A 19,944-nucleotide genomic window follows, 5' to 3' on the forward strand; every position below is an offset into this window, starting at 1 on the left:
ATACAGTAGACTCTTCGATATCCGGCTGAGTGGGGGACAAAATGACATTTAGGTTTTTTGAATGATCAACGGTTTTTCTATTTTGTGCTGTGTGAATTTATTTTCTGTCTGACAAAGAAAAAGAGAATTTTCTTCATGGTGTGCTTATGTTTAATTTTTTATCACAATTATGTATTAAAAACTTCGATACAATGTTAATAATGCTTTAATTCACTCTGGACAAACTTTATGTTTAGTGAAAATAATTTTGAATATATCAACCGCCAGTGTTTGGCAGCTGTCACCCGGATATCGAAGTGCTGGATATCGAAGAGTCTACTGTACACATCGACACTGCCTAGAAATACTCGGTAAAAGCCATACACCTTCCAACCCTATAAGAAAAATCCGGCGCGATCCAATGGAAATTCCATTGGTAACAGAATGGAATGTTCCATGCGTCCACTTGGTGAAATCCACCCTTTATCCCCCTGGATTCCCCTGTAGAAGTACATTGTAATTTTGCATTGGCGCGTCACGCAATTTCCATGGGAATCTACCAGCCTCGGTGGTGGTGTTATCCAGTGGAAATCCATGGGCATTCCCGTTGAAATTCTAAAGCTGCCGCATGGTAATTTCCACTGGTACTCTATGGGAAATCCATGAGTACTCTCGGAAAATTGGCCGGTATTTTCCCATGGGACACCAAGGGAATTCCTGTGGTAAGTTCCGTACCTGGGAGGGGTAATTTCCACTGGTACTCCACTGGCACTCCATGGGTGATCTCGGAAAACCGGCCGGTATTTTCCCATGGGACACCAAGGGAATTCCTGTGGTAAGTTCCGTACCTGGGCGGGGTAATTTCCACTGGTACTCCACTGGCACTCCATGGGTGATCTCGGAAAACCGGCCGGTATTTTCCCATGGGACACCAAGGGAATTCCTGTGGTAAGTTCCGTACCTGGGCGGGGTAATTTCCACTGGTACTCCACTGGCACTCCATGGGTGATCTCGGAAAACCAGCCGGTATTTTCGCATGGGATACCAATGGAATCCACATGGTAAGAGCTGTACCATGTCATTCCACTGGCAGACCATTGCGTTGGCAATTCATGGATGTTAAGAAATGTTTCCTCTTGATGACTTGGTGCTGGAAGAGAGCGATGGCGATGCAACAGAAGATCCTCTTTTAGCACTATACTCTTCGAATGCGGCGAAAGTATTGTCATATCGATGATACTAAGAATCTCTTGGAGTTGACATGTCAATTCTATGCGACCTTCTTTTTTTTATGCCTAATGAAATATCTCCATTCTATTAAAGAATATACTTTTCTGTAAGCGTTCAGGCAATTTTTGTACTTCAGATTATCGTTCAAGCTTGAGACTAAAGTAATAACACTGGTCATATATATAGCAGAGAACATTTTATTTCATGTATTAACTTCACTTTTTTAATAAAATTAAAAAAAAAATAATACATTTAATTTAAAAAAAAAATCTAATTAAACTTCAAATTAATTTAATGTTCAGATACATATATAAAAAATATTGACGTGATTGAAAAAATATTTACATTATAATGAATTACAAAAGAAGCAGGAATCGTTGATCACCTAGAAAGAAAAGTTGAAAAAAAGTAACCGTTACTAGCCACTCATCCAAATTTTCATGAGCATGACTTGATTTTTAGAGATAGGTATGCCTAGCTAATTTACGTAAATAAATGTGCACGCTGAAATTCCCCATTGACTAATAATAAATAATGCTGGCGCGACATTCCATGAAGGAACTGGGCCTTCCCGCAAGGAGATTTCTAGACATGCTATATTATTTTTTCTTGTACGGGATGAGGTTGCCAGTTCCATGCCCCGTGGAGTCAAGTGCAGTGAAGATCACTGGATGCAATCCGAACACCTTTAACGCCAGAAAACTTCCTGGTGACCTAAAGGGGATTCGAAACCGGGACACTTGCATCATAGAGCGAGTGCTCTACCACTTGACCCATTGAGTGCCAAATATTCCATTGAATAATGGCTCTGAAAAATTACCCACAGCATATAAAAAATACAAATATTTACGGAAATATAATTTTATTGGGATTTCTCTGAAATTTTGGTTCTTTTTTAGACCAATGGCTTCTCGCCGCATTTTTTTTAATATTCCCTTCATTAAGGAGTTGACGACAAAGCCCCTTCCACGATAATGGATCGTTTTCTTCCACTTCCTCGCAAAATCCGCCGAATTTTCGGCTGTCTGGCCTGCTTCCTGAGATTTGTCTTCAAAATTACCCAGTATTTCTCAATCTTCCGGACTGCAGGACAGGTTAAACATCTTTCCCACAGCCTTAGAATTGGAATCCTTTGAAAAGATGATCGTTGTGTTTCCGGGACCTTGTTTTAGTACGTTGATGATGTTTGCCGGTTCGATGGGGAACAGCCTAAGTTTTATAGGTTATGAAACCATTCCTCTTTTTGTTTTTATAGACCAAGCTCCATAAAAAAAGAATAATGCTGGGACCCACCTCTTTCCATCTGCAAAGCTTCTCAAAACACATTCATATGTTGTCTAATGATGAATATGAAAATAAATATGGCCTATACAACGAGTGATTCGGGATTTTCTGCCGTCTTGCCCGATGAGGTCGGTCTTGAAGTCGGTGGCAGCCGCAGATGTTTTAAGAGAAAATAAATCTATCTATCTATCTATAAAAAAGGTATATATTAAAGAGTAAAAGAGTATTTAGTAGAGTAAAATAGGAAAAAGGATACTTACTAAAAAAAAATCAAAATGTTCACTTAATTTCACTTCGAAAGTACAAATCGACAGGTCCGGAGGCGTCGATAAGCTAGTGGCGAGAATTATCGACACTAGCGACAAAAATGCAAGTTATTATCTCGATTGTCCATAAATGGACATTCGACAATAGCGATGGATCACAATGAGACAGTTATCATTTCACCTGATTAATAAATTATCTTGAAATGACATCGACGAAAAAAAACGAAGTCCGAATCCTCCTGAATTTGACTGCATATCATACGAATCGAAAATTCATCGTGCACACGCTACTTTAATTTACTACAATAGTGCTATTGTATGTTTTTTTTATAATTTGGTAGACTACAAATTATTAAAGACACTCACCTTACACAGCTTACGATTTAGACGATAGATAGATGTATGAGTAGATTCAGACGATTTCAAATCTCGCTGAGTATATGGCCCAGGTACTGCTGAAGTGTTCTTTGGTAATGGAATTGCTGGCGTTGCCTTCTTACGCTTTCTGCATGGCCTATTGCTGTCTTTGATTTGACCGACTATTTTGGCACAGGACTTCATCGCCTTATCGTGTATAATATGGTCTATAAAATATGAAAAGCTTATTTATTTTATTTGTTTATACAAATAATACAAATCCATTTCTATACAAGGAGCCCACATTGCTCAGGGCTTCTCTCCTATTTCTTCCAGAAAATCGTAGATATTGTATAGGATTTCCTTGATCATTTTATTGAATGTACCCAAAATACTAACGCTGATCAGATTATTCTTCATACTTTCACAAGGAAATCCCCTAAATTCTTAGGATTGTGTTGTAAATTTTCAGAAATACCCAAGATAAAAGTGTTTGTTGTAAGATTTACCAGAGAAGGGAAGCAGTATGAGCCTCCTTATCAACATGGGTGTCTATAATATATTTAACAAAATGTACAAGAAAATCCCAAAAATCTCACGTTTTCTGCGGAAGCGCAGTAAAAATCTTCTGAACAATAAAATAAAATTAAAAAAAAGAGAATATTTTACAAAATATATAAGAAAAATCTAAGAAAATCTTTGCATTTTTGGAGGAAGTAGGTAAAATCTCTTGTTCATTATAGCTTTCTTGGGTATTTTCAACAAAATATACAAGAAAAAATTTTGCATGACTTTCCGGAAAGCGAATAAACAGCAATAAAATGGATTTTATGTGCTGTTGAATTGTGAATATATAAGAAAAATCGGCGCGATCCAATGGAAATTCCACTGGTAACAGAGTGGAATTATCCACGTGTCCACTTGGTGAATTCCACCCTTAATCCCCTTGGATTCCACTGGTGAAGTATATTGTAATTTTGTATTGACGCGTCACGCAGTTTCCATGGGTATCTACCAGCCTCGGTGGCGGTATTACCCACTGGATATTCAAATATCTCAACTAATTTGGAAAATATTCAAGAAAAACTTGTGACTCAAAGTTGATTTGACGGTATTTTCTTTTCTAAATGGCGTCTTACCTTGTCAACACAAAGAATGAGACGGAGAAGATGATTTTTTTGTGTTTCGCGCACTAAATTTCTTTATTTCGCATTGAAAACCGTGTCACTTTATTTAACTAGTTCTATTGTTCATCCCGCACACTTTTGTCACTGGTTTTTCAAAGTTTTAATTGTATTTTTTTCACAAATAACTGCACAAGAACCAATTCACCACGACTTCCAGAAAAATCCGTGAGCAATGCGCGTGCGCTGAAATGGCGTTATTTACTCATCGAACGCATCATCGACTCGTCGATTACATTTGAAATACAGAGACCGTTGTGATAAATTCTTTCGATTAATATTAAAATAGACATATCGCAGAGTGAAATCTTTTTTTTTTTTAATAAAATAGAACACTGGAACTTTCCATGGTGCTCCACACAAATTCTTCTAGAATTTTCCACCTGGAAGTAGGAATTCACCACTTTGAAGTTTCTATGGGAAAACCTTCGGAGTGCCCATGGTGATTTCCATCCATCACCAGGGAAAATTTCACTGTTGTTTCACTCATATAACCGTGGTGAGAAACCACAGGATTACCAGTGGATATTACCATGTGTATGAGTGTATATAACCGTGGGAGAACCAAGGGTCTTCCACTGGATGTTTACACTGGAATATTCCACTGGTACTCCACATGAATTCCTTTGGGATTTTCCATCTGAAAGATGGAATTTTCCACCTGGAACTTTCTACGGGAAAACCCTTGGACTACCCATGGTGATATCCACTCATCACCCTGGAAATTTCCACTGTCATTCCACTCATATAACCATGGTGGAAAACCAGAGGATTACCAGTGGAAATTTCCGGGGGTATCACTGAAAAATCCCTTGGGAAACCCCATGGACTACCACTGGATATTGCTGCTGGAAATTTCCACTGGTATTCCGCACGGATTCCATGGGAGTCTACCCGTGGTATATCTCAAAGGGAAAACCACTGGATTAACCCTGGTGTTTTCCACCCATATAAAGGGAAATTTCCGTCCTTATTCCATGCGGAACACCAGGGGTAAGAATCCAGGTGGAAAGCTAAGGGATCTCCAGTGGTTATTTCCATGGGCACTCATGGAAATATCCGGTCTGTCATCCGTGGCTGGATCCATTTCTTATAGGGAACATTGCTTACAAACACATGTAAACTACTATGCATGTAATTTGAAAAACCAGTGATAAGCCTAAATCAGCTTATTGCAGATGAGATTCTTAGAGTGAGACAACAAGAAATGCTTGTAAATTCAGTTTTTAGAAAAAATTAGATAAGAAAATGCAATAGGGTAGGTGGGGCATTTTCACGAAGCTGTAGGGGAAGGCTCGATACCTTCGCACGATTTATGCTTCGAACAATTTTTTTTTTCAATGTATTATAACTGAATTTGTCCCAATATAATATTAATTTTAGCTCTTTCGCGTCATTAGGGTCATATATGACCCGGGGAAAAAACAATTTTTTTTTGACTATTTACATTAATTGAAATCTATCGGTTTGTGCACGACATCATAATCGGATAATCAAATTTCAACAAGTCATCTTGGTCTTTAAAGTTCTCAATAATTTCTTACACTCGGGTCAATTAATTCAAACACTTCAGCATAATAGAAATACTCGGAACATTAACAGTTTACAAAACATTAAACCAAATACAACTAGATTTGGATTGAAATCAATAAAGTTTTCTGCAATTAATGCCTACAATAAGTCTATAATACAAAATCCTAAACTAAAAGATATTAAAGAATTAAATGCTTTTAAAAAACTTCCCAAGGAGCATTTATCGCTATAAATGAGTAGAGATGTCTGACATCTATACGAAAATAATGGCGAAGACTTTACAAATTTCTTCTATATAACCGTATAAAAGAGGTCCATATTCGGGTGAATGGGGAATTTTTACATCCAAAATATAACAACTTTTTATTTTATATATAATCACGGCATTATGTACGGCAAAACGTATCGATTATGACTGAACAAAATATAATCACTTAGTAATGTCAGTGTTATAACTATCGGCTGAAGAGCTGTCATTTCTTTGGAATTTTTCTTTAAAACTTACTCAAATATTTTCATCGAATCAATTATTATTTGTCCTCAACAATTCAGTAACATTTTGTATGTCTCGTGCACTTTATCGCGTATGAAACTTTAATGCAATGAGTGTTTTCCGTTAGAGGATACAATTTTAGTGAACAATATTATATTCCCGACTTGAAATTCGTAATAGAAAGCTGGGAAATTAAAGAAAATAAAATTTTGTGGCATTGTTTTTTCCAGCATATCATTAAAAAAAACTTATAGATCTCAGGTTTTTATTGACTCTATTGATAGAATACATCACTTTAAACACAACTCTGGACAAATGTCGGTGCTTGTCAATGTTTTTTCCATACTTTTTCCATTAAATTGAGTTTGCCATCACCTATTATCTGTAATTTTCCACGCCATAATCCTATTTCAGTTCCGATAAAATAAAATTAAGATATTATAACCTGATAGAGCAAGAAATGCGGAAGAAAATACGTCTTCACACATTTTTGTTATTTTATCTACATTATGTCGTACAGTATATTTACAATACAGATTCTTTACAACATTAATGTAACTACACAACATCAAGTGTCAAAACAGGCCAATTTTATGATTTTGGTGAACTTTTTCGACATTTCTGGGCACATTTTCTGCAACTGAGTTTTACAACAAATGATTAGAAAAGTGGGTTCTAACGCTTTCACTCCCGCTATACACTGCAATTAAAGAAGGAAATTTTTAGCAAACAAACACATTATTAATTGACTATTTATCCGTGAATTTTCCTTATCTTGCTAAATTTCATCACTTCTAACTCAGTACTCCATACTGTTGACATTGATGCACTTTCATACTCTAATTTTGTGAAACACATCACTTTTTTCACAAATTTAAACTCAGATATATCTATGATTAGTAAATAAAGCAGATTTTGACAAACTGGCAGTGTTATATAAAAAGAACACAAGTTGGACATAACTTGTCTCCTTTACAGAACAAATGTAACTTAAATATATCAAAACATGATGTTCATACAATTTAACCACATTATGTGAACATAACAGCAAGAATATGTAAAGTAATTATACTTTCGATATTTTCGACATAGATTTACACATTTTCACTCAAAAATGGATTATATTATGACTTATTTATGGATTATAAAAACATGTAGTCATAATTTTAAGGGGAAATACCAACATATTAACTCGAATTTATCAAATAAATTGTATTGTTCATACTAATAGAAAATAACTAATATTTTCTATACATTTTTTAGTTAAGTTATTTTTATAGCATACAACGCACATAATTTTCAGATAATATACCTTCATAATGTTCATACATTATATTTTTTAGTAATAGCTTGATTACATTGAAAATATGTTGGTTACATTTGAGACATACATTATTTAGATATCAAATGCCGCTTGAGATTTTAATTGAAATAAGGAAATAAGCTTTCCTGAGTCTAAACAACTCTTGTGCTGCTCGCTTTTTTTATTATTATTTTTAAACTTAATCACATGTTAAAGTATATATTGTATAGTCCTGTTTGTTATATTATGTAACCTGGGCATCAATCAATAAATTATTATTATTATTATTATTATTATTATCATAATAGAAGGATGTAAGATTCTTGGCTAATTTTCTCAAGACTCCAGATATTCAGGAAAAGAAAATATTTGAGATCAAAAATCACTAATTTCGAACTTTGTGAAATGACTTTTCTTTTTCAAAATTTTTTTATATTCATTTTTTTTTTTCAACAAAAAGTTCTTTAGAAACACAAAATAGAATATCCAAAGATTGTATATTGCATATTTTGATATAATAAACTACTCTCAATTTTCCAGAAAAGCGTGTAGAATTTTCCGGGTCATATATGACCCTATTGTCCCCAAGGGTAACAGTGTTTTCGTCCCAAACCTATAGCGAAATGTAGTTGGGACATTGTTTTTCTTTGTGAAATGCAGGTGGGACATCTCGCTCCTGGGCATTTAATCTTATATCTGATGAATTATAACATATTTTGCAATATTTTAGAGTATTCTGCAAGAGTCTCATATTGTGCAATTGTATTGTGTGTGAATAAATATGTGGATAAGTTTATTTTTGCCAAATACCACTCAAAATATTGTGACAGTGACTGTTCAAGGGATTACCAGGAAGATTCCTTGAACACCAGGAGTACAGTGTTCATCAAGACAATCCAGTTTGCCATGGTTTTGACCAAATTAATAACTTCAAGCAAAAAAAAAACTCTTAAAAAGCCCGTGATATAGATTTTGAAAATGGTATGTACACTTCCCTTGTGGACAATAGGGTCATATATGACACGGGGTTTTTCCGAGCTTTCACGCAATGGAAAAATATTTTCCTCTCTGAACTATTATATTTGATCATTAAGCATTAGGAAAAACTCAATTTTACATGAATTCATCTTCTGAATAAAAGTGTGACGCGAAAGAGTTAAGTGAGATTATGTCGCTAAGCGTGGAATACCATTTGATTTTTTCAGTATACATCATTTTGCGTAGCCATCATGGAAAATAATTTTGACACTTTCAAAATTAACGATTTCTTGTTTATACCTGCATTAACGATCAGAGAGTGACAAGATTCATCTTTGGCAAAGTTTCAGCCTGATCTGAGAATAATAAATTTTCTGAGGATTACAGTAAATGAGATTATTAACAATTTCACTCGATATTTGCAAAAAAAAAACAGTTAGATTTAAAAACAAATCTGAAACTAAAATCCCTTTTAGTTTGATATTTATTCTTTTGTGATCTACTCGATCTCAAATAATTCTTTTAGAAGAATAAACAGAGTTGTTTTCTTCGTGAAAAGAAAAAGAGTTCAAGGAAAATGGGATTGAGGTGTGAAGTCTGTGAAGTAGAGTAGTATCTCTTGATGCCTCCGGTGTGCTTAAGGTGCGAAAGAGATAGTGAGTGACGCAGAGTACACGGGCAAAGCTGATCGTACCTCAAACCACTTGATATGCTCCTCATCAACGCAGGTAAATACGTGAATGTGTCGACAATACAATAAAAGGTGTATCAAATTTTTCATAAAAATACCCATGTGTTGACTCTTACCTTTACCTATCTTGTTCTTCGTGTTCTTTGTGCAGTGTAAAATTTCTGATCATGTAGAATGAAAGTGTTCATCATTGAAAAATTTTCATAGCTCATAACAGGGCTTAAAAGTAAAAATTTCTTTGACAATTTCAATGGGTTCAGTGTGAAAAGACATCAAGTAAAATGAAATTAGCGAGCAGAATTAAATGTCTCGGATATTTTCTCTATAGTTACGCAATTTTCTTAGCGGTGAGTGCATTTTTCAATCACAACTTACAACTCAGCACGTACATGTGCATATGTATATGATCGTTCTTGGACTTTAGTGTCTCTTTAAAGAGCTTTTGGAAGTCAAGCAAGAGTTCTGCTGAGAGAGATTTTTCTGCCATTTTATTGCAGAATGGCAGGATGTTATCTCTGATGAAATATTATCTGTGAGGGAGTGATTATTTACTGTATGAAAATTCTATGAATTGTCTTATCTTTTGTAAAAAAAATTATCTATTACTCATTCGACTCATGATTCCATCGTGAAGCAATAAAAAAGAGATGGCAAAGCGTTCCAGCTTTGCGGAATGCTCGAACTCACGAGACAGAGCTCACTGTGAATTAGCTTTTTGCATAATCTTTTGGAATCACTGATCTACTAGAGATTAAATTGATTCATAAATCAATCACAAAAGCATTTGAAAATCAAAAAATCTGTACTTAACCGATTCATTACCGATGAAAACCGCTGCAGCCGGATTCTAAAATTTGCAATACTTTTCTAAAAAATCAAATTTTAAGCAAAACGAAAAATGAGCCTTCCAAAGTAGTTGACCTTTGACCTTCAATAATTCAAAATGGCGAATTTTCCGGTCATAAGTATGTTTGGGCGAAATGTTCACCTGGACTAGCTCTAAAACATATCCGAAAATCATTGAAAAAGCTTGGGCCAATTTTGAGAAAAATCGAAAAACATTTTTCTTAGGGAATATTACTAAAAAGGGGATGTAAAATTATTCTAAAATCGGTACTTAACCGGTTCATTACCGATTATGACCTATGCAGTCGGGTTCAAAATTTCAATATCTTTCCAAAAAATCCAAATTTAACCAAATCGGTTGAAAAACGGATCCTCCAAAGTGATTGAACTTTGACCTTCAATAATTCAAAATGGCGAATTTTCCGGTCATAGATATGTTTGGACGAAATGTTCGCCAGGACTAGCTCTAAGACATATCCAAAAATCATTGAAAAAGCTTGGGCCAATTTTTTGCAAAATTGGAAAAACCTCATTTTTGACCTATTTTTGAGGAATAGGGAACGTATGAAAGGGGAGGGGGAAAAATAAAGAGGTTGGGCACGAGATAACGTCATTTGAGGAAAGGTCACCGAAGACCGGAAGTCGATATCCCTTACCGTTTAAGCTCCAGAACAGTGCAAAGTTGAAAAAAAAAGTCGATTATATAACTGCTCTCTCTTTGAGTTCGAGCAGTAAAAAAATTCTGAAAGATATCAAAGATGACGACTTAGTAAATTCTTGATTTTAAGGCATGTGGAGGAGTTCTTGTAGTTTTCGGAGGATACATCCTCTATCATCATCTGGGATACAATCTCCTAGTTGAAGGAGGTGCCTGGGGTCCAAGCACGGCTATCTTGTGCCTAGGATTGGTCACACTCTTTGTATCGTGGATGGGATGGAATGCTGTGGCCAAGAGAAATCGATGTCAGCTCTATTTAGTAAGGACTCTCTCAGAGAAACAAAAAAAAAGATAATTTTCCTAACAAAAAAATTACTCTATGCTTTACTTAAAGTTTGGAACATCTCTTCTGGGAGTTATTCTCATAAGCATTTTCATAACAATCTGGTCTCTGACCACAAGAAAAGACATCAATGGGACAGCTATAGCACCTGTAGAGGAATCCTTTGCTGACTTCCTCTCCGAAAGCAACACCCTCAATGACCACAGCCACCTGTGGAATCGTTTGCAGTCTGAAATGCAATGCTGTGGCGTACATGGCATTACAGATTACATCAAAACTTCAATTCCATGGTCATGCTGTCGTCGGCCAGAAGATCCTTCAGATCCACGATGTCTGGCATCCTATCAGCGTGGCTGTTTATTTGCTCTCACAGATGAAACAAGACAGCGTCTTCTCTATGTATCAGTTGCTGCTCTTATTTTCGCACTTGTTCAGGTTTGTTTATTTATCCCTTGCCTCAATTTTTATTAATCATCAAATTCTCTCTGTACTGCTTTTCGGCCTATTTTCTCAAATTAAAAAAAAACCGAAAGATACGGGAAGGGAAGTCAGAAGACAAAATTATAACACAGATAAAAAGAGAGTTCAGTGTCAAAAGTCTGAATCTTAAGATCAACATTCTCAATGGGGTACATAAATTAAAATCATCATTCCATTTTTATCATCAATCGAAGGTTAAAGGGGTGGCAAAGCGTCTCAGTTTTGGGAAGTGCTCAAAGCAATGATGCTATTCCAATGAAAAATGAAAAGGGGAAATCTTTCTCAAGAACCAACAAAAACAAAAGTCGATAATGTAGAGTAAAAGCATTTGAAGACATGTACTAAAAAAAAAAGAGAAGGCAAAGCTTCCCAGCTTTGCCACATAAATCACAAAAGCATTTGAAAATAAAAAAAAGTCGGAAAATAAAAATACCGATGCAGTCGGGTTAAAAATTTCAATACCTTTCCAAAAAATCTAAATTTAAGCAAATCGGTTGAAAAATGAGCCTTCCAAAGTGGTTAACTTTGACCTTCAATAATTCAAAATGGTGAATTTTCGGACATAGGTATGTTTGGGCGAAAGGTTCGCCTGGGCTAGCTCTAAAACATATCCGAAAATCATTGACAAAGCTTGAGCCAGTTTTGAGAAAAACCAAGAAATCATGATTTTTTGCGAATGTTTATTATAGGGTAAGTAAAATTATTCTAAAATCGGTACGTAACCGGTTCATTACCAATGAAGATCGATGCAGTCGGGTTCAAAATTTCAATACCTTTCCAAAAAATCAAAATTTAACGAAATCGGTTGAAAAATGGACCTTTCAAAGTGGTTGACCTTTGACATTCAATAATTCAAAATTGCGAATTTTCCGGTTATAGGTATGTTTGGGTGAAATGTTCACCTGGGCTAGCTCTAAAACATATCCGCATATCATTGAAAAAGCTTAAGCCAATTTTAAGAAAAATCAAAAAAAAAAAACATGATTTTTTGGGAATGTTTATTATAGGGATTATAGGGTAAGGAAAATTATTCAAAAATCGGTACTTAACCGATTCATTACCGATGAATGCCGATGCAGTGGTGTTAGAAAATTCAATACCTTTCCAAAAAAATCCAAATTTAGCCAAATCGGTTGAAAAATGAGCCTTCCAAAGTGGTTTACTTTGACCTTCAATAATTCAAAATGGCGAATTTTTCGGCCATAGCAGTTCGAGCAGTAAAATATTAAGAAGGATATCCTTTTTTATTTTTTTGCCAATATTAATGAACATGCTGTTTGATTTGAACACTTTACTGTTCTCAAGCGTTTCTATACGACTATTTGGTGGTTTTAGTACACAGTGAGAACTCGAGAAAACAGTCAAAACAGGAACCAACACAAAGAAAAATCGATAACGCAGAAACACTTCAGAATGGGAAAGTGCTAAAATAGCATGTTTATTTTTTTATTTGAATACTACTAAGGTAAAGTGCCCTCACTCCAACGGGTTCCTCGACTTTACCGGTGGGTCAATTTTTGAATGTGTGGAGGCCAATCTCTACGAAATTGTCAGTGATTCGTATTATTTATGGGATAATTGACCTATTAATGTTAGATCATACTTTACCTTATTCCCCTTTTAATTTTTTTGCTATGTAAAGTAATGAACAGGCTTCTTAGTACTTTACTGTTTCTAAGTGTTTCTGCATTATCGACTTTTCTCTGTATTTGTTCCTGTTACGATTGCCCCCCCCCCAGTCCTCGTCGGGTTAACAGTCGTGACAGTAATCAATGCAAAGAGAAATCGATTATGTACAAGTACTTGAGAACAGTAAAATGCTAAAAAGGTCTGTTAATTGTTCACTGGAATAGCACTAAAACATAATTACTTATTGTCTCAAAATATTTTTTTTTCTGCTGTCCAATTCGGTCGGATTTGTAAAAATAAAAAGGTAATTTTTTCTCCTAAACATTTTTTTTTAGCAAAATGACTCTTCTCCAGTGCTTTCGCTTTTCGTTCCAGTCACGACTGTTTAACCCATTCAGTCATTGTACTAGAAATACTTCAGGTAGAATGTTCAAATTTTGAATTAGTTTAATACAGATTAATAGATGATTTTTTTTGAAAAGAAAGAATTTTTATCTATTATGGGGGCGCAGGGAGCCGCTGTCAAACACACGTCTTAACGGTCACTGAATTTAAATTCTGTGCATTAATTCATTACAAACTCTATTGACTTAGATAGAGTAACTATCCAAGAAAACAAAAAGGCACTTAGAATTCAAATCAGGAAAGAGGATGAAGGCCAATTTTAACAAATTCGACGGGATGTCGTATTTTCTGTCCGCCATTTTGAGCAAAATTTTTGCATGACTTCACGCGAAGCGAGAAAAGAACAACAAAATGTATTCCCATCTCTGTCGGGCTATTTTTTCCAAGTAATTGAAGGACTAAAGTAACTAAAAATCCATTCCCGATAGAAATTCGAATATCAATTGCCTTAGAATAAATCATCTAAAATCACGCAATTTGCGTATGATGTATAATACCATGGTAAGGAATGGGTTAATAAGCTGTCAAAAGAATTGCTTTGTATTAATGTTTTTCCTCACAATCTTGATAACTGACACTCGAGATACTTCGAAATTCGAACCGGAAGTATTTTAATCACCATGCAAGAAGTAAATGTCTTTTCTTGGTTTTCGAAACCGATCTTCGAATTTTTAAACTCAAGTTGTGAATGAAACATTTCTCGATTAATCTGCGTGGGACCGCTTTCAATAAGCATTAACGTAATTAATTATGAATGTTAATATATTTTCGAGATTTTGGTTTACAGGATTTTAGTTTTCGAAATTTTAGTTTTCGGGATTTTAGTTTTAAAGATTTTAGCGTTCGGGACTTTGACCGGAAATTGTCTAATGGCCTATATTCATATCCGAAAATTATTAAAGAAAAAAAAACGCACTACGCAATTTCGAGAAATAACCAAAAACTTGGTTGGGACAAAAATGAAGTTCATGATAATGATCTTTAGGTGGACTTATGGGGAGGGGGTACTCTGAAGTTCCAAGTCGCTATCTCTAACCGTTTAGCCTCTAGGTCTCTGGTAGCGGAAAAAGTGAACTCCGAATCGTAAGTGGAAATTTTTAGGGGTCAATAAATCAAAGGATTATGTACTGATCTCTCGATAGTGTTCGTATTATTTTCACTTTCATTTCCCCAACGTAAAACCCACAGAAAAATTCCCGCATTATCTCAGTCAGAGAATTCATCTTTGTGATAAAGCTCATCTAATACCTTCAACAAATACGAATTTGAGAGAAATGATTCACTCCAATGAAATTTTCTCAAGTTTTTCCCCTCCTAAGTACATTACTAATTGTTGATATCAATTTTAAGATGAAATTTACGTCAATTAGTACGAGTCTGTTAAGCACTTTCCTCACACATCACCACTTTCTAGTACAACCCAACGATCTGCCGTACAATGTAGAAAAAACATTTAATTTTCTTTTAGGTCATGGGAGTATTTATGACCGTTCAACTAGCAGTTTTGCTGAAAGAACAAGAGCAAGGGGGCGATGTTGAGAGTCGCATCAATTCACGAAATACCGAACTCTTGCCATTCAATGCTCAAGCAGATGCAGGAAGGAATCCTTCCGCTCCCACAGCCACATCCAAAAGTACTCCTCCATCGAGTCTTCACGAGAGTTTGCATGCCGATCTTAAAAGAGCTCAAGCACATAGACTTTCATCCAGTTGATTGGTTTTTAAAAATAAGACAAGTCACAAAAAAAAAGTTGGCAGATTACTTTTATAAGCATTTGATATTTTTATCAACAACGCCTTTATATACGATTTTATAATGTTAGAAAGCAGAAAGAGTACCTAATTTTTAATTTGAAAAATAAAACATTTAAATTATTTATTTTACAACTTTTGCTCTTTCCTGTAAATTGATCTCTATATCATCTGTAACAATAGGTAAACATGTTGATTTTATGCTAAAACGTATTAGTTGAGGAATTTTGCAATCCAGATTCGGAGACGGTTGGTGTAGGTGTGCAGGTAAACAGTGGAATTTTTTTTATTATTGTTAATGCATCAGAATGCAACAGGTAGATAAGAATTGATTGCGTAATTTTTATAAGTGTTAACTTCTGGTTTACTAATGCTCTTGAAGTAGAGCTGAAATTATGATGACTTTATGATTCTTTTTGGTAAGTAATTTGGCAGATTGGTCACAGCAAAAACCAAGTCTCCATCTTTTAGATCGGGAAAATTTCATGAAATCAAAATTTAATGTTTTCGCAGCCCTTTCTTTCTCAAACATTTTGCATATGTCTATCCCACTCTTTCGCACTCTTCTTCTTCTTCTTCATTTATACATCATGACAAATTCAATTTAGGTCAATCGATTTTTGAGTGTGAAAGAATGCGATTGATCCAAATGTTTGAAAAAGAAAAGCAGTGAATTTTGATTTCATGAAATTCACTTGATCTAAAAAGAAGTACCACTTCTCGAGAGCGTATATGAAAAATAAACAAAAGATTATTCTAAAACTAAATTTATTTTTACAAGTAGGGGAAAGTGCCCATGCTTGATACAATCCAAGCTTAATAATAACTATTTTTCTCCTATGTTAATCAATAGTTATGACTCATAGCAATATATTTTAATAGTTGGTCCTAAACCTCACATTTCCTAAAAAAATTTAGGATCCTAGCTCTTTTTCCCTAATTTCAGGAAGCAAAAATCAAAAATAGGTCCAAAACTGTAATTTCGATATATAATATTTCACAAGTTTTTCTTAAATAATGTCGCTGTTCAGGAAAACTACTACCATAGGCACATAGAGGGTTTAACAGTATTAATATTTATGTAAAAATATTTTTACTTGGGGACACTGTTTTTGAGGATGGTGACAAGTTTATAAATACTGCCTGTGCCCATCCTATATTTTAATAAGGGTCCGTGAATGATAATTTAAATGTGGCAACTCTATCACTAAATGTGATTCTTTCATAATCACACTTATTGTAATCCTCCAATTTTATCGACAATTGACATAGCCTTCAACCCTGTTGCCTGAATTTTAAGGTTGCAGAGTGACATTTTCATGGACTCAAAGTGGAAAAATGGTTTTCGCTAGTGCCCTAATGTCATAAAAACACGGTTTGTGTGTTAATCAGAAAAAAATCACAAACCTTGGACATCATTTTACAGTATCAAGCATGGGCACTTTCCCCTAATCTTCCTTGAAGAAATGTGTTTTTGAAATAATTGTAAAGTATGCTTCTTCAGATGATATTTCTTCATTACTGTCAAGTGCGCTAATCCGGGCACTTCACTATATGGATCGTTATGACTACGCTAACTAGATAAAATCTACATAAAATAATATTTTTATTTATATTTCGGTAATGTAGTCACTACAGTAACATAATATAACTATTCAACTTTGAGAAAAAAAACAAACATAATATTTTTATCCATTAAATAAATGAGTGTAATCGACTAATTTTAATCTTGTGCCAGCTGGGTTCTTCACTGAAAATTTTCTTTCAAAGATATTTCCGCTAATGACAGCTGGATGATTGAAAACATTTATTGTTTTTTTCCTTGTGAAAAAAATATTTAAAATCCAAAGTTTTAATTAAAAGTGAAGTGCAATCATTCCCGTACAAGGTGAGTAAATCGATTTTCATAAAATAATAATATTTTATAAAGATATTAGTGAATTTGTCACTGTTTACGTTTTGCTCTAAAGCGGGCGTTTCGCAAATCAATATTTCTTTCCGGGAATCGCATTGTTCAGCACTGTTTTATTATTTCAGATGCCGAAGGGAACAAAGAAAAAGATTCCTAAGAACAAACCTTATTCTATAAGGACGATCTAAAGAATGCCTAAAAGTATAGGGGAAAGCGCGCTACCTTCGGACTATTTATGTTTCGCACTAATCATTTTTTTTTCAATGTGTTATAAATGAATTTGGCCCATTACAATATTATATTTCAACAGATAGTCCAATGCCTCAAATTTTCAGATAAGAGCGTTGGGTGAAATCCATAAGGAGAGAATAGAGAATCTCTAGTGTCTAAAATTCTCTCTAGTGAACATCCTTCCAACCTCTCTGCTCCTACAAGTTTTTGACCAGCCTATCATCATACAGCAACTTTCAAAATACTTGTTATTCCAAACGCTCTAACATTTGTAACATTCATGGTTGTATACAGAGGCTCTGAGTCTAATTTACGAAGAAACTAATAAACAATATTATTATTATTAAAAAAAAAGATGAAAAATAAAAAATTAAATAAATCCACTTTTCGTTTATTAATTTTTTTTAATTTTGTTAGAGTAAAAAAAATATATCATATAAAAGTCTTAACCATTTTTAATGGTTACTAATGACCAGCGCACAATAACTTTTGTTTGTAAACATGTTTTCAAAATTTCCCATGAGAATGAGCGAGGTGACTAGATCTAGATCTCATTCACTCTCATTGAAATGTCAAAAACATGTCTACTAAACAAAAGTTATTGTGCGTTGGCCATAAGGCATTTCGTTTAGGTTTTAAATATTGAAGATTAAAAAATAAAGACCGCCTAAATATGAGTATTACAAAATTTTAAACTTTGAGCCTCTGTATCTAGGTAGAAGCTTGATGTAGACTAGAACATAGATACATTCTGAAAAGGTCTTGACATCAGCTACAACATACTAAAATTTTAGCTCAATAGGACAAGTTTTAACCCTTTAACGACGAGACAGTTTTTGCTGACCGAAAATCAGCAATAAAAATGAAACTGATACATAAAACTTGTGAAATGTCTTAGGGTGGAATCACCAGTTCTCGCCAGTGCCCCACTTCTCGCCACTTACATTGAAATCGCTATTTTTCGCAATTTATGAAATAAATGAAGCGCAATTTTTTTGTATTGTTTCTGCTTCTACGCATAGAATCGAAAAATAATTATTATTCGTTTTGGATTCACGATTTTGATCACTTTTTACAGCAATATTTTAAGCAAGTGCATCGAATCCAACATCTCTTACCAAATGTACTAAGTGTGGTCAAATTTTCATCAGGCCAAAAATACCTATTTGGGTAAATAATTTGTCTATTGAATATTTAATTGCACTTGTGGAATACATAAAATTTGTATTTAATCAATTAATATTTCATTTTATATTATTTTTGTATAAAAATGAGGCATGGCGAGAAGTGGTAATATTCTGGAATTGATTTTACCACCTGTCGCCATATCTTTTTAATAGGCGACGCTAACTTCACTTCGTACATTCTCAGTTGTCAAATCTGCATTGTTTACTTTCTGCAAAAGCCCCATAATTTGATTTCTCAAATAAAAGTGAAGAAAAATCATTTAAAGAGAGTAATAATAAAGTGATCACAAGGAAAGAGAAATGGTGAATGTATTCTTTTCATAGCATTGCCTAAAATAACCGACTGTGGTTCTTTTCAAGTGGGTGGCGAGAAGTGGTTACAAATTTTACAAAACTGGCGAAAAGTGGTAAAAAGTGGCGACGAAATGGTTATTTTTGCATTATTAATAAAAATCAGTTTTTTAAGTAGTCCAGCGTTATGTTCTAGGATTATTGTTTTCACGTATCTGGAGCCAATACATCTAAGTAACTTTGTGTCAAATTTGACTTATCTTGTAACAAGGATTCAAAAGTTATGATTAAATGAATTTAATTTTTTCCTAAACATGGCGATAGCCGGTTATTCCACCCTACATATAACTTTCGAAGAGCCAACAGAGTCTGATTTGGTGTATTTTTTGTCTCTATGAACGATAGAAACAGAAATAACCCAAAAATTTAAGTAATTTTTCTGACGATACCAATGACTGATAATTTTTACTCTAATGAAAAATATTATGTTTGAGTATTATAGTTTCTTTTACCAAAAAGGTTTTGCTTAAAAAAAATTGGAAGTATAAAAAATAATTAAAATCACTTTTCACTATGAGAATTAAAAAATTCGTAATTTTTTAGATTAAAAATTTACTATATAGCAAATAGCTGGAGACTTGCAAAAAATATCCTAGATTCCTTCAACATTCTATTTTGCAATTACGTACAAACATAAGAAAATAACAGCTTTCGGAGCTTTTTCTAGATTTTTTTTTAACATAGTAATGTTTTATAAAATTAATGCTAGTGGCACAAAATCTCTTCATTAACAACTGAATACAAATAATTTTACCCATTCACCTCCCTCGTTTCACTTTAACTATCCACATTTAGAGGGTAAAGTTGAAAAATAGCGAAAAAAGTGCAAAGTCACTCGCAACGACAGTAGCG

At 34.2% G+C, this 19,944-nt stretch overlaps 1 protein-coding gene and 1 long non-coding RNA gene across 2 annotated transcripts; one reads left to right on the forward strand and one right to left on the reverse strand.

Annotated features, from left to right (window-relative positions):
- Positions 1-1,388: 1,388 nt before the first annotated feature.
- On the reverse strand, positions 1,389-4,580 carry LOC129800659 (uncharacterized). Its single transcript, XR_008751644.1, has 3 exons — positions 4,256-4,580; positions 3,126-3,343; positions 1,389-1,594 (listed from the first exon to the last, which is right to left on the reverse strand). It is a non-coding gene; the product is annotated as an uncharacterized LOC129800659 (long non-coding RNA).
- A 4,465-nt stretch (positions 4,581-9,045) lies between these two features.
- LOC129800660 (leukocyte surface antigen CD53) lies at positions 9,046-15,546 on the forward strand. Its single transcript, XM_055845210.1, has 4 exons — positions 9,046-9,645; positions 10,933-11,121; positions 11,197-11,580; positions 15,128-15,546. Exons 1-4 carry the CDS (start codon positions 9,580-9,582, stop codon positions 15,371-15,373), a joined length of 885 nt encoding a protein of 294 aa, XP_055701185.1. The 5' UTR covers positions 9,046-9,579; the 3' UTR covers positions 15,374-15,546.
- The last annotated feature ends 4,398 nt before the right edge of the window (positions 15,547-19,944 follow it).

This window comes from Phlebotomus papatasi, chromosome 2, assembly GCF_024763615.1.
Source record: "Phlebotomus papatasi isolate M1 chromosome 2, Ppap_2.1, whole genome shotgun sequence".
NCBI lineage: Eukaryota > Metazoa > Arthropoda > Insecta > Diptera > Psychodidae > Phlebotomus > Phlebotomus papatasi.

Bases quoted from the DNA above. Each gene is read 5' to 3' on its own strand.
- LOC129800660 (XM_055845210.1), top strand. From the start codon at position 9,580: ATGAAATTAGCGAGCAGAATTAAATGTCTCGGATATTTTCTCTATAGT. The intron at 11,122-11,196 runs GTAAGGACTCTC...CTTTACTTAAAG, and splicing joins ATCGATGTCAGCTCTATTTA to TTTGGAACATCTCTTCTGGG. The intron at 11,581-15,127 runs GTTTGTTTATTT...ATTTTCTTTTAG, and splicing joins TTATTTTCGCACTTGTTCAG to GTCATGGGAGTATTTATGAC.